The sequence below is a fragment of the Macaca fascicularis genome, chromosome 1 (genome assembly GCF_037993035.2).
Source record: "Macaca fascicularis isolate 582-1 chromosome 1, T2T-MFA8v1.1".
Classification (NCBI taxonomy): domain Eukaryota; kingdom Metazoa; phylum Chordata; class Mammalia; order Primates; family Cercopithecidae; genus Macaca; species Macaca fascicularis.
In genome coordinates, this window is record NC_088375.1 from 228,448,812 (window position 1) to 228,463,071 (window position 14,260).

A 14,260-nucleotide genomic window follows, 5' to 3' on the forward strand; every position below is an offset into this window, starting at 1 on the left:
GGTGATCTTACTCAGGGTAGTGCCCGACGAGAAGCCTCAGGGAGGGGAAGTCTCCTTTGGCGGCAGCGTAGTGGATAGGCAGGGCACCCATGTCTGTGGCCGCGGTGGGGTCCCCACCGCCATGATGCAAGAGCCAGTTTACCACCTCGGGGTGGCCGAAGCGGGCAGCCAGATGCAAGACTGTGGCACCAGAATTGTCTTTGTCCTGTGGGAGGAGAGCCAGTTCAATTCCTAAAGCCTGTTGCTGCCCCGCCCCTGGCTTGGGCCACTCCCAGACTCCCACAGGCCTGGAAGGTGGTTCTGTTCTTTCTCTCTGTCTTCCCTGGAGGGATTGGCCAGGCCTCACTCAGCAATGTTTTTTTTTTTGTTTTTTAGGTCATGTGGATCCTGGGTTTGAGTTCTGCTTCTGTCCTTGGGCAACTAATTGGCCCTCTCTGAACCATAGCCAATAGGCAGCAGCACCATGCAGGGCTTTCAGAGGCCTGCAGGTCCTGACTGCGAGCTGCCTACACAACAAGTACCTGGTTGTCACGGTAGGAGACTGGCTCCAGGCCCAGAACCACAGCCCTGACTCCCAGGCGCTCAGGGAGTGCCTGAAGGAGTGACAGAGGGTTACTGGGCGGAGCAGGGCCAGGAAGGGGGGCTGTGGGGCTGTACCAAGCTAGCACCAGGACTGGGGGGCACCCCCTGCATCCAACACTTGCCCCTTCTCTCTCCACCCTTCCTAGGTGTCACGTGGGAACAGAGACCTCCGCCTTAGTGCGCCTCGCCTCCGGCAACCCAACTTCGGTGCAGAAACCTGCGCCCCTCCCCCAGCAGACTCGCCAGCGCCAGCCATAGGAGTAGCCTGTGTTCTTGCCCCTGTGGAGGTGGAAGTTGCTGGGTACTGGTGGGTGGGTCCGGGGCAGTCAGCCAGGGGTGCTAGGTGCAGGCTAGTGGTGGCCCCTGGGAGGGCTTGGACCAAACTCCCCCCAGGGGCCTCAGAGCGGGTGCGGCCAGGGGTCTGGGCCCAGAACTGCTGAATGTGTCATCAGTGGACACCCCACTGTGTGTGTCTGCTGAGAAAGGGGCTGGAGGGGAGTGCTTATGGGACCTGTGCTGGGAGGAGAATCCCCAGGAACATCTAGACACAGAGGCTGCTGCACTTGGCAGAGTGGGCACTGGTTTGGGAACAGAACAACCTCCCAGCACCAAGCACATAGGACGACAGAGGGGTAGGCAAGGCCGCGGCTGCAGGAGGCAGTGCGCGAACTTCACTAGGATCAGGAAGCAAAGCCTCTCTGCCCCGCCTTGCCCAGAGACAGGGCACTGTGGTTACAGACTGGCAGAGGCAGCAGGAGCTGGCGAGAGACCCCAGGCCTCAGGAAGCCGAATCACAGTGGGAAGAGAAGCTCTGAGGCTCCTGCGAGAAATGCAAGGAAAAGAGGTCACGGAGGGAGCTGGGGTCCCTGGGGCCACTGGTAGGGTCTTCAGGCAGCCTGCAGGGTGGGGGCAATGGCCTGGCGGTCCTGCTAAGGAGGCAGGAAGACGGGGCAGAGAATGTCATGGCCCACAGGAAGCTGAGGGCAACACCGAGGCCCCTCCTGTGTGCTAGAAAGCTGAGAGTGGGGGGGACCAGAGAGTGGTTCAGTCTGTCCCCTCTGAGCCCAAAGGTCGGGGCTGGCTAGCGGGCACCCGGGCAGAACCATGGTGAAATGTGACCTGAGCCCCAGCTCCTGAGAAAGGCGCTCCCTTCCTACTGGCCTTGGGGACTGTGGGTCTGAGGCTCCAGGGGTCCCACTGGCTCTGGGCCTGTCAGTGGTGAAAACTGTAAGGAGAGGGCCACAGACCTCTGGGCTCTGGCCTGTGCCTGTCCAGGCTGTCCAGCTGTCCAGGCCCCAGGAGCCTCATGTGCGGTGGACCACACCCTAAAGCAGCTTATCTCTCTGGGCTGGGCGAGCCCAAGGATCCAGGTCATCCCCCCGCACACTTTCTCCCCCCGCACCCAAGCCTGCCCGGCCCAGAGGGCAGGAGACCTGATAAGCTGGGCCCAAGGCCACCTGCTCCTCCCAGTTCCTCTGCACTGGCCAGGGAGGCTTCTGGCCAGGGCTGGACACTGGATCAGGGAGGCATGCCACCGCGCAAAAGAGTGGCCATGGGCCACGTGACCAGGAAGCCCTGGTAATGGGGCCCACTGAGAGATACCAGGTGGGCCATCTCCCAAGAAGGGTGGGAAGGGGGGCCTGCTATCTGAGGGCAGAAGGTGGGGGTGGCCTGGCCATCTTTGGGGCATAGTAAGCCGGTTTAGAGTTACCCTGACTCCTCTCCTTCCATCTCCAGGTCACCTGGTGGTCTAAGTGGAAAATTAGTTCTGGTTCCTCCCTCCTGTGGCTACCCCCTCAACCAGAATTTCATCCAAATCCCTAACCTTGGCTAGGATACTGTCTGGCCTGGCCCTGGCAGCTTTTCCCCTCCTCACCCACTCTGAACACGCTGCCTGCGGCTGGCCCTCCAACAGGACAGGAGCATGCACGCCTCAGGGATCTGCACTTCTTGTTCCCTGTGCCTGGAACTGTCCCACCGCTGCCTGGCTGGCTACCTGCTTCTCAGCAGCCAGGACTGCCCTTGGAGGTCACTGCTCAGAGTGACCAGGTGGGGTCTGGAGGCAGCAAGAATCAGGCTGGGTTGGAGAAGCAGCTGACAACTGGGAGCCTTGACAGCACTGATGTCCTGGGGTCAGCCTGGGTTATGGGCAGACCACCATTTACCACGGCCCATCACCCTTCCCCCACATCCTGGCTGGGACTCCTGTATCTCAGCCTGGGGTGGGCTGTGGGACTTTGCCCAGCCTCCTTTCAGATCCGGTCCTGGAGGGCACGGGCGTCTGACTCTGCTGCCCAGGCCTCATGTCCCCACCCACTCCCAGGACTACAGAATCAGTGCTTTGTTTCTCCCGGTACATACTAGTAAGCACCAGCCCCACGGAGACCCCTCCCTTCTGGCTCCCATCACCCAGGTGCGCTTCCAGGGAGGCCCCAGGCTCGCCAGGGCATCTGCCCGCGTACTGGCAAGCCAGGGAGCCCACTCACCTGAGGGCCTCTGGAAGGAGCTCCGTGCAGGGCTCAGCTGGGCCAGGAGGTGCCAAACCCCACCCATTCTTGAGCCCCGGGGGACTCTGGGCCAGGACCCTCTCCGTAGGAGGAAGCCGCAGCGCCCCTGGCGAACCGCGCGGACCCACCTGCACTCTGCAGCCGCCCTGCGACAGCAGCCACTGCAGGCAGGCGAGCTGGCCGGTGGCGGCGGCGTCATGGGCCGGTGTGGCGCCGTTGCGGGCGCGGGCCGCGGCGGGGAAGGCGGCTTCCTCCACCAGGAAGCGCAGACAGTGCAGCTTCCCCGCGCGGGCCGCGTGGTGCACGGGCAGCGCGTCCAGCGGGTCGCGCAGCGAGGGCCCCAGCAGGCCTGCGGCATGCAGCGACCTCAGCACGTCCAGCTCGCCCTGCCGCGCCGCCTGCAGCGCCTTCTCCAGGGCCATGGTGCCGCCTGCGGCGCCGCGACTCCGAACTCAGCGCCTTCCCCAGGACGCCATGCGTGTGTCCTCGCGAGCCGGAGGAGACCGCGGTGCGGCCGTCGGGGATCTGCGGGCCCGGAGGCGGAGCGGCTGTGGGCCCGGCCTCTGCTCCGCGCTGCCTGGCGCTCCGCTCCGCCGAGCTCTGGGGCCGGAGCCCGCCGACGCCGGCTTAAGCCTCGGGCCCGCCCTCACCCCTCCCCGCCCCGCCCCGCAGTCTCTGCCCGAGTCCCCCGCCCGCCCCCGCCGCGCCGCAGGGACACTCGTGCGACTGGAGCAGGACGCCCAGAGGTTTCTCTCTTAATTTGCCTCAAGTAACAGTGGAGACCCCAGAGCGCAGCAAAACTGGGTTCGAATTGGAGAGCCGTCCAGGCACAGACAAATTCATTCATCTGCCCAGTGCCCGCTAACTGCGATTCTAGGCGCTGGCAACGCAATTTCAGAGGTGATGGGGAATGACTGTCGGGACAGCGTGGGCGGACAGGGAAAAGTATCTGAGGAGGTGCAGTGGGGCTGGGTTTCAGTGGAGAGAAGGGTATTCCAGGTGGGGAGCGCGAGGACAAGGGCCCTGAGGCAGGAGCAGCCCTACCACGTCCCTGAGGGGCTCTAGGTCGAAATCCCCAGAAAGTGCAAAGAGCCCTGCCTTCCAGGGTCCCTCCAGATCCGAGAACTGCCTCCAGAGCTTCCAGCAGGGAGGGCAGGAGGGCAGGACAGGAACCACTGGTGCGCTGGGAACTCGATCTAGACGCTATGGCCTCAGGCCGCCCACAGCCGCTGTCGGGGTGGAGGGGCTTCCAGCCACACAGAAGGCAGGGATGGGAGGGATAGGGCTTGTGGGGAGACGCGGGAGCGCCAGCATCCAGAGAGAGAGGGCTGAGACCCCTGCAGGGGCGCAGGAAAGCGCCAGAGGGCGCGGGCAGGACAGCGAATGTGTGCCAAGCCACCCTGTGGGCTCCACTGAACACCAGCCGTGGGAGCGGCTAGTGCCCAAAGGCCCCGAGGAAAAGCTGACAGAAGGTGGGGGCTACATGGCTGTGGGAGTACAGGCCGCCTATCAGCGATCTTGAAGCACCCTGTGCCCTTCCTGTCCCAACACCCACCCCCTCTGGAATCCCGTGGGGGCTTGGCCCCACCCGGGCTGAAGGTTTCACTCCGCGCCAGCTCTGGCCTGGCACAGTCAGCGCTGGAAATGCTGTAGAATGAAGGAAGCCCCTTCCAGGAACAGTGGGAGTCATAGTGCTAAACTCACAGTGCTAAACTCACAGTGCTAAACTCGGGGGCTGCCTCCGGTCCCTTCCCTGGGGCTGCCACCTAGTGGCGACCTGCGTGGTGGCCTCCCGCGATCCCAGGTGCCCAGGTAACTGGAGCTGCTGGGCCGTGCCTAGCCTGGTGGGTTTCCAACGACTTCCACCTGGCCAGATCACCCTCACTCTCTCCATGAGAGCTGTGGCCACTGGGATCTGGGACCCTTGCCCAGTGGTTTGCAACAAAGGGAGGGAGGAGTCATTTCCTGGCAGCCTCGCTGCTGGAGCTGGCGGTGGCCAGAGCAACAGGCTCACTGCGGCCAGCGCTGTCCTCCTCTAGGTGTCCAGAGGCGGGTGTACCGTGAGGCCAGCAAGCGGCAGGGGTACTGTCAGGAAGAGGTGCTAAAATGGCTTGTCTTGGGCACCCCTCCCCTGCACCTCCTCCATTCCAAAAGGCCTTGCAATTTGTGTTCTCCACTCCTAAGGTGGCCACCTTGGTCATGGACAAGCTCATCTAGCACATGGTTTTGTGATTTTGTGGGCCAGGTCCAGGTGATGCTTTATTGCTATTCCAGTGGGATGGGCAGATGCCCCTGAGCCCCTGCCACTGTTGCTAATGACATCTCCATTAGTGCCACATGTGAGCACCCACCCCTGCTGACCAACCTCTCAGACTCCTTTCAGGACATGACTCAAACTCACGCTGCGAGCCAGGCCCTTCCTGCCAGGCTTCTGCCAGGCTTCTGTCCTTTCCAGGCTCTCCCATGTCCACCAGGTCAACTGGGTCCTCCCCAGCAGCCCTAGGGAGCTCACGCCAGCAGTAGCACTTTTATTTTATCTGTGCTACCCACCAAGTGCCCACCACGCTTCACATGGATATTTAATCCAGAGGTGCTGTGAGAGAGGTACAGCTATTGTTTCCAGTTTATAGCTGGGGATAATGAGGCATGGAGAGATGGGGAGGTGGTGTTTTTTTGTTTTTTTTTTTGTTTTTTTTTTTTTGAGACGGAGTCTCGCTCTGTCACCCAGGCTGGAGTGCAGTGGCCGGATCTCAGCTCACTGCAAGCTCCGCCTCCCAGGTTCACGCCATTCTCCGGCCTCAGCCTCCCGAGTAGCTGGGACTACAGGCGCCCGCCACCTCGCCCGGCTAGTTTTTTTTTGTATTTCTTAATAGAGACGGGGTTTCACCGTGTTAGCCAGGATGGTCTCGATCTCCTGACCTCGTGATCCGCCCGTCTCGGCCTCCCAAAGTGCTGGGATTACAGGCTTGAGCCACCGCGCCCGGCGGTTTTTTTTTTTTTGAAATGAGTATTGCTTAGTTGCCCAGGCTGGAGTGCAGTGGCGCAATCTCAGCTCACTGCAAGCTCCGCCTCCCAGGTTCACACCATTCTTCTGCCTCAGCCTCCAGAGTAGCTGGGACTGCAGGCGCCCGCCACCATGCCTTGCTAATTTTTTGTATTTTTAGTAGAGACAGGGTTTCATAGTGTTAGCCAGGATGGTCTCGATCTCATGACCTCGTGATCCGCCCACCTCGGCCTCCCAAAGTGGTGGGATTACAGGCGTGAGCCACCGCGCCTGGCCTGTTTGTTTTTTGAGATGTAGTTTCACTCTTGTTGCCCAGGCTGGACTGCAATGGCACAATCTAGGCTCGCTGCAACTTCTGCCTCCCAGGTTCAAGTGATTCTCTTTCCTCAACCTCCCAAGTAGCTGGGATTACAGGTGTCTGCCACCATGCCTAGCTAATTTTTTTATTTTTTATATTTTTAGTAGAGATGGGGTTTCATCAGGTTGGCCAGGCTGGTCTCGAACTCCTGACCTCAAGTGATCTGCCCACATTGGCCTCTCAAAGTGCTGAGATTATAGGCATGAGCCACCACGCCCAGCCTTGTTTTGTTTTTTAAAGCATTTTGCCTGAGATGACACAGACGGAAGTGGCAAACCTCACTCCCTGGCTGATCCTGCTAGGCTCTTCTTTCCTCTTCACCCAAGGTTCCCTCTGCTCACAGAACCCCCATAATCTCCCACCCTCCAGATACCAGCTTAGAGATTCTCTCCCCAGGAGGCCTTCTCTCACCCCTCTGCTGGGCTCACCCCAGCCCACCCCAGGTTTCTCCTCAACCCAAGGGCCAGTGCACTTCCCAAGAGTAGGGACCGGGGTGGAGTGTATCCTTACTGTATCCTAGGTGGCCAGAGCTCCCCTAAAGCCTGCACCCGACACTTGCCCACCTAGCTGTCTTTAATGCTCCTCTGATTCCAGACCACTCTTTCCAAGTAACCAGTAAAACCTGAAAATCCTTGAGTTGAAGATAACTGTGGGTTACTTGGTTAAAGTCCTTTATGCAATGGGAGAGTGGAGGAAGAAATATTTTTAACTGGGGGTAACTGGCAATGGAAACGATGTTTGCTCCCCTGCCGTTCAGTCTTCAAATGGTGGTCCACAAGCCTGGAGGGGGATATTCTAAGGGGAGCCTCCTCCTTCAGCCTTTTTCTCCCAGGAGCTAGAATCAGTCCCTTCCCAAGATGCAGATGCTGCAGGTGGACTTGTGGGTGCAGAACTGAGTCAGTCAAGCTAAGTGGCTTGGGCTGGGGATGAGAGGGAAAAGATCCACAGAGTTTTTTAGGCTCTCAAAGAACAATTCACTGTCTTGGGGGAGGCCTATGGAGGCAAATTGGCCTCAACCATGGAGAACAAGGTCTCAGGTTCCTCCAAGCCCTGCTGGGCCAAATATCTTGAATGATTTATTCTCACTTGTTACAACTTTTTTTTTTTTTTTTTGAGACGGAGTCTCGCTCTGTCACCCAGGCTGGAGTGCAGTGGCGGGATCTCGGCTCACTACAAGCTCCGCCTCCTGGGTTCATGCCATTCTCCTGCCTCAGCCTCCCGAGTAGCTGGAACTACAGGCACCCGCCACCACGGCCAGCTATTTTTTTGTATTTTTAGTAGAGACGGGGTTTCACCGTGTTAGCCAGGATGGTCTCTATCTCCTGACCTCGTGATTCGCCCACTTCGGCCTACCAAAGTGCTGGGATTACAGGCGTGAGCCACTGCGCCCGGCCTTGTTAGCACTTTTTATGAGGGTTAATGCAGGCGCGAGCCTTAAAGCATTAAGCCCTGAGCTTGGCACACAGTAAATGTCCATGAACGGTGGCCTACCGTCCTTCCCATGCCACAGATAGGTATGGGTTGCCTGGGCTCCCCTGGCCCAGGCTTCTCCGGGCCCCTTAGTGTGTTCGTTGGTCTTCTTCCACCCTGCGGGGAGAACCCTGAAGGAGGGGGATGTGGGGCTAGCGGCAGGGGTGGAGCTTGGAAGTGGGGTTCAGGAGACAGGGGGTTCATCCAGCACCCTGGACAGAGCCCTCCTTGGCTCCGCCCCATGTGGCCTCCTCCCGGCTGGCTCTGTGGATCCCTCCAGTTATCTCTCTGCCCAGTAGTTCGCAGTATGGTTCGCGGGCGTGGCCGTTGCCCCGCCAGCCGGTCGGGGGAGGGGAGCCTGGAGCAGATGGGCGGGGGACGCCAGCCAGTTTGCCGCAGCAACGGCCACGCGGCGCGAAGGCGGTCCTGGGCGGGCCACTGGGGCCCGGGCTGGCAGCCCGGGGCCCGCACCCAGGACTGTCCCGCCCGCGCGTCACGTGAGCCCTGACTGTCCTGCGGGGCAGAACCCGGACCCCTAGCCGGTGGGAATGAAAACGAGCTCCCAGGGCTCCCGGGCTGCTCCTGCTTCTCTAGGATTCCGTTTCCCCACCCAAAGCCTGGAGTGGGGTAACCAGAAGGCTCTTAACTAGGCAAGCCGCTGAAGGATTCTGCGGGGTCCTTAGAGCCGGGCGTCCAGCGACTGAGGCCGTTGTCCAGGCTTGGCCTGTTCCCAGCGTCGAGGGCTGGAGCAAGTCACGACCTCTCTCCGGACCTCGGATTCCCCGTCCAGCTCAGCCCTTCACCCGATAAAGCAGCTGGGGGTGTGAGTCCCTCCTGCTGCTGTCCCTCGTGGGAGCCCCCATAACCGCTGGGTTCCCTGCTCTGGCCCAGGGCGGGGCTCAGAGGAGACGCTGAACCCGAGCCTGGGGAATGAATGAAGGGCAGCATTGGAGAGGAGGGGCAGTAGCTTGAGCCAGGCAAGGCCTGGCCCCACCTGGCCCTCCTGCCCTCGGGGTCACGCAGCGAAGGCCCCCAATGGCGCCCTCACAACTGCCCCGCAGGTGCTCGTGGACAACTGGGGGCCGCCACCTCGCGGTAGATAGGACATGAAGGCAGGGAGCGGGATCCCCGGGGGCGTCGCGGTCTCCCCTCCCGTCTCTACCCTGCGCAGGAACAAAGGCGGGAGGTGGGACCAGCGGACGGCCGGACTCCGCGGGGCGGGGCGGGGCGGGGAGGGGCGGGGCAGGCGAGCCACTCCCTTAAAGCTCCGCCGCCGGCGCGGCGCGCACTCGTCTGGCACCAGCCCGGGCCGCGCCCGGGACCTCATTCCGGACCTCGGTTTCCTTTTGCGTGGGGCTCGCAGCTGCCACCGCTTTCCAGCGGAGCATGGGGCTGCCTCGCCGGGCAGGGGACGCGGCGGAGCTGCGCAAGGTGGGAACCGGGGACTGGGGGCGGGGCGGGGGACTCCGGGGACCCGTCTAACCACCGCGCCGCCGGTCCGCAGAGCCTGAAGCCGCTGCTGGAGAAGCGCCGGCGCGCGCGCATCAACCAGAGCCTGAGCCAGCTTAAGGGGCTCATCCTGCCGCTGCTGGGCCGGGAGGTGAGCGCGCCCGGGCGGAGGGCGGAGGGTCCTGGGGCGCGGAGCGGGGGCAGGGGGACGGGGTGTTCCTGCAGGAGGAACCCGCCAGGGGGTTCCGCGCGGCGCCCGAGGCGGAGCCTCGGTGGGGTGGGCGCGTCGGAGCTGACCCCACGCAGGCCACGGCGCTCCCCACACCCAGCTCCCAACTAGAGCGCGGGTGCGCCTGGTAGCCGGTCAGAGGTCTGTCTTGGTGGTTCTCTGTCCCTCTTCCTTGTGGCCGGGCGCAGAACTCCAACTGCTCGAAGCTGGAGAAGGCAGACGTCCTGGAAATGACCGTGCGCTTCCTGCAGGAGCTGCCTGCGTTGTCATGGCCCACGGCAGCGCCCGGTGAGTGAGCCCGCCCTCCCCTGCCCCGCGCCCTGCACCCCGCACCCCACCCCGTGCCTCACGCGGCTCTCTGCCCGCAGTGCCTTGCGACAGCTACCGCGAGGGCTACAGTGCCTGTGTGGCGCGCCTGGCCCGCGTGCTGCCCGCCTGCCGAGTCCTGGAGCCCGCAGTGAGCGCCCGCCTGCTGGAGCACCTGTGGCGGAGAGCGGCCAGCGCCACCCTCGACGGCGGGCGCGCTGGGGATTCCGGTGGCCCATCTGCCCCCGCCCCAACGCCCGCGTCTGCCCCGCAGCCCGCATCCGTGCCCGTGCCCTCGCCGCCCTCGCCTCCCTGCGGCCCTGGCCTCTGGCGGCCGTGGTAGCACCTCGGTCGGTCCACGGATCCTGCCGACTGCTTGGGACCTTGGGGCACTGGACAGGTTGAAGCTCTTGGTGGCGGCTGCTGTTCCCATCATGAGGGGCCAGCCCAGTACCCACACCCAGGCCGGAAGCCGGATGTTTGTGACTGGTGTGGCAGACTGAAAGTCCTGCGGCTGGGGCTTGGCTCAGGGAATAAAAGGAGCGTCCCTGCTTCAGCCCCCAACTTGGCGGGAGAAGAAAGGACAAGAGGCAGCAGGGTGAAGAAGAAGCCCCCATCCCAGCTGGTGGAGAGAGTTCTGGAACTGGACCCTGTAGCTGCGTGGGCAGCCGACACACCCACCCCAGCACTGGCACCAGACCAGAGCCAGAGCCAAGAACTGGGCAAAGTGCAGCTGTGCACCCTGCCTGCTCACTGCTCTCCCAGCCCTACCTGGGTCTACCTCCTGCCCAGCTCTGCTTGGGACTCTCTGGGCACACAGCAGCAATGGCCTAAGGGCTCTGGTCACTTCCAGGGCCCTACAGGGCAGCAGAGCAGAGCAAAAGGGTGCATAGGCCGGGAGCCGTCACCTCCACTCCTAGGCTTTTCTGCCCAGAGCCCCCAATTATAGGGGCAGTATACATCCAGGGGTCTGTGCGGTGGGGCTGGGGGATTCCTTAAGTGACTTTGAGAAGGATTTGTTTTCCCAAGCATCAGTTTCACACCTGGGCACTGCCCCCCAGGCTATGCAGTCTTTCATTGTGAGGAAGGGGCAGAACAAGAATGAGGCTGCCCTGTGGCCTCAAGGAAACTTGTGGCTTTGGAGGGTCTGACTCCAGCACAGAGTCTGTGCCAATGTGGGGTGAGCAGGACCCCTGCCATGGAGCAGCAGGAATTAGAGGGATGGAGCAGGTTAAAGAATGGGAAACACCTTCTCTTGTTTTTTTTCCTTGCAAACTACTCCCTGCTACTCATTGAGACTGGTTACCGGAAGCAACTTGTTAAGATTTTTCTTTCTGGGTGGGTGCGGTGGCTCATGCCTGTAATCCCAGCACTTTGGGAGGCCAAGGCGGGTGGATCACCTGAGGTCAGGAGTTCGAGACCAGCTTAGCCAATATGGTGAAACCCCGTCTCTACTAAAAATACAAAAATTAGCCGGGTATAGTGGCATGTGCCAGCTACTCGGGAGGCTGAGGCAGGAGAATCGTTTGAACCTGGGAGGCAGAGGTTGCAGTGAGCCAAGATTGAGCCATTGTACTCCAGCCTGGGCAACAGAGCAAGACTCCGTCTCAAAAAAATTATTTTTTCTTTCTTTTCCATGGAGGCCTGGAGTCTCTGCGAAGGCTAGGGAGGGGCTGCTGATCCCACGAGTGCCCACGAGGAGGCGGGGAGGCACTGGTGGCCCATAATCAGGCAAACACCCATCATTTCATGCGGGATTCATGAAATCATAGTCAGGCAAACACCTGTCATTTCATGGCTGAGCATTTGCAGAAGGTGGAGGATTCTCCCCCGAATCCCCAAATCAGCAGCCTGTGCTAGGGACCAGAGCACCAGGGGCAAGAAGACAGAACCGATGTGGGGGTGAGGATGGTCACTAAATCCGACTGTGCCACACAAGCCCATGATGACCTTGGCACTGGTTTTGGGTGGCAGGATATGAAGGAAGCTGTGAGCATTATTGAAAAAATCATTGTTAAGCCAACAGGGTGATGCTCCCAGCAAGGCTGTGCTGTCTTCTCACCTCCCTGGGCCCAGAAGGTTAGACTGTAAGCTCCTGGAGGGAAAGGCTGGGGCTGAGTGCACCTCCATGTCCCCAAGGCACAGGCTGCACAGTGGGTGCTCCCTGAACATAGTGGACTAGTGAGCAGGGGACGAGAGGACGACCCTGTAAAGAGCCTTGGACAGTTCGGCATTTCTCTTAACTCCCACTCCCATGCCCTGGGATCACTGTTGGATATTTACTCCGTGAGGACAAATACTGGGGAGGTGTGGAGAGAAGGGAGGGCAGGTTCCTCTTACTTTCACCCATTTCTGAGAACGAGTGCCTGTTGGCACTGTCTTCGTGAGCCTCCGGGAGCAGGTAACCTGTGGCCCAAGCCCACCTAGGACTCCACATCAGGTAGGCACAGGACTGGCCCCTTGTCACCATAAAAACTCTCAGTACAGGTTTAAACTCCGTGAGAACTAACCAGCCAGGGGGACCCTTGCTTCATCTCAGCCATGCTTGCCACCTCTAGCTTCTGAGAGTCCATCTCAGTTCGCAGTTCTGTGACTTGCATTGACCTGGCTCCAATCAAGCTACAACGCAAGCAGTCGGCGGGAGGGGGATTGTAGATGGGCCAGTGACTCACAGGGTCAGGCGCTTGGGGGAGCCTGAGTCAGGAGGCCAGTGGACCCTGGAAGGGAGGGGGCAAGTCCGGGTGGGTGAGGTTCTGGGCCCCAGGCAAGAAGGCAGAATTTTTCAGCAAGGGTGTGTGCAAGAGCTGCCCAGAAGGTCTCTGCTGGCTCTCCAAGTCAGGCTTGTGAAATAGGAACGCCAACATCCTCCTCCACAGGCAGTGGCAGGTACCTCCTGCCAGCTCCTCAGGTGCCCCCCAAGCTCTGTCTAATGGCCAAAGGTGAGCGCAGGGTGGTGGGCTTTTCCTGTGCAGAGGGAGACTGATTCAAAGGGTCATTTATGACCCTTCACGTGTCCCACATCCTGCCCAATGGCCAGGTCTCGGGATGCCTGTTCCAAGATGGTTCTGTGACTGTGTGTGACTGTCTGATGATCGCCCCAGCTGGGGAAAAGGCTTCCATGTCTCTTCCTCATAAAACTAGTGGGCGAGGCCGGCGCGGTGGCTCACGCCTGTAATGCCAGCACTTTGGGAGACCAAGGTGGGCAGATCACCTGAGGTCAGGAGTTCAAGACCAGCCTGGCCAACATGGTGAAACCCTGTCTCTACAAAAATACAAAAATTAGCTGGGCATGATGGCGGGTGCCTGTAACCCCAGCTACTTGGGAGGCTGAGGCGGGAGAATCACTTGAACCCAGGAGCTGAAGGTTGCAGTGAGTCGAGATTGCACCACTGCACTCCAGCCTGGGTGACGGAGTGAGGCTCCATCTCAAAAGCAAAAAAACAAACAAACAAACTAGCGGGTGAAATGATTCAGTGACCCAAGGACAGCCAGAGCACTAAGCTGCTGGGAAGCCGTCTGTGCTGAAATGGAGATTTCCCAGGAAACTCAGGCTTGGGACAGGCCCCTGCCTGTTCCTCGGGCACCAGGTGATTAGGAGAGGTCGAATCTCATTTCCACGAGAGTGAGGATAAAGAGTGGGCTGCCAAAGAGGACTCCTCTCATAAACATTGACAAATTGCTCTGCCCCGCCTGTGATACCAAACTCCTCCTGCGGTCTGGGATCCTGAGTGTCCTGCGGGTTCATCTCGGACGGGTGGTGCATGAACAGACTGCAGGGAACGTCTGGGAGAACCAGCTTCACAACAGATATAATAAGGAAGAAGTTTGAAATATTGCAAGAATTGCGAAAGTGTGACACACAGATACAAAGTGGGCACATGCTCGTGGGAAAATGGTGCCAACAGACTTGCTTGACTCTGGAGTTACCACGAACCTTCAATTTGTTTAAAAAAAAAGCAATATCTGTGAAGTGCAATAAAGTGAACTGCAATAAAATGGGGTGTGCCTGTACTTGTGTTGAGACAGGGTCTTGCTCTGTCTGGAGTGTAGTGGTGCAATCACGGCTCACTACAGCCTTGAATTCCTGGGCTCAAGCCATCCTCCCACTTCAGCCTCCTGACTAGCTGGGACTACAGGCGCATGCTGCCGCGCCCAGCTAATTTTTTGTTTGTTTGTAGAGATGAGGTCTTGCTGCATTGCCCATGCTGGTCTTGAACTCCTGGGCTCAAGCGATCCTCCCCCACTTCACCCTCCTAAAGTGCTGGAATTACAGGATGAGCCACCTCGCCCAGACTGCCTGTACTTTTAAGAAAACATTCCAGGTTTCTAAAGCCATTGTAGAGAGGAGCTAACCC

At 60.1% G+C, this 14,260-nt stretch overlaps 2 protein-coding genes across 19 annotated transcripts in view; one reads left to right on the top strand and one right to left on the bottom strand.

The window, feature by feature from the left end:
* Positions 1-3,691, bottom strand: part of ESPN (espin) — a 38,959-nt gene extending 35,268 nt beyond the window's left edge. For all 18 annotated transcript variants that reach the window (XM_065530393.1, XM_045381545.2, XM_045381541.2 and 15 more), the window contains exons 1-2: positions 3,218-3,691; positions 12-205 (exon numbers count right to left, since the gene is read on the bottom strand). In XM_065530393.1, coding sequence (XP_065386465.1) covers positions 12-205; positions 3,218-3,511 — 488 coding nt within the window. In that variant the 5' untranslated portion in view covers positions 3,512-3,691. The remainder of the gene's footprint in view (positions 1-11; positions 206-3,217) is intronic.
* A 5,521-nt stretch (positions 3,692-9,212) lies between these two features.
* On the top strand, positions 9,213-13,901 carry HES2 (hes family bHLH transcription factor 2). Its single transcript, XM_005544924.4, has 4 exons — positions 9,213-9,352; positions 9,426-9,521; positions 9,788-9,887; positions 9,968-13,901. The coding sequence occupies exons 1-4, from the start codon at positions 9,308-9,310 to the stop codon at positions 10,246-10,248; spliced, it is 522 nt and encodes a 173-aa protein (XP_005544981.3). The 5' UTR covers positions 9,213-9,307; the 3' UTR covers positions 10,249-13,901.
* Positions 13,902-14,260: the final 359 nt, after the last annotated feature.

Bases quoted from the DNA above. Each gene is read 5' to 3' on its own strand.
- HES2 (XM_005544924.4), top strand. From the start codon at position 9,308: ATGGGGCTGCCTCGCCGGGCAGGGGACGCGGCGGAGCTGCGCAAG. The intron at 9,353-9,425 runs GTGGGAACCGGG...GCCGGTCCGCAG, and splicing joins ACGCGGCGGAGCTGCGCAAG to AGCCTGAAGCCGCTGCTGGA. The intron at 9,888-9,967 runs GTGAGTGAGCCC...CTCTGCCCGCAG, and splicing joins ATGGCCCACGGCAGCGCCCG to TGCCTTGCGACAGCTACCGC.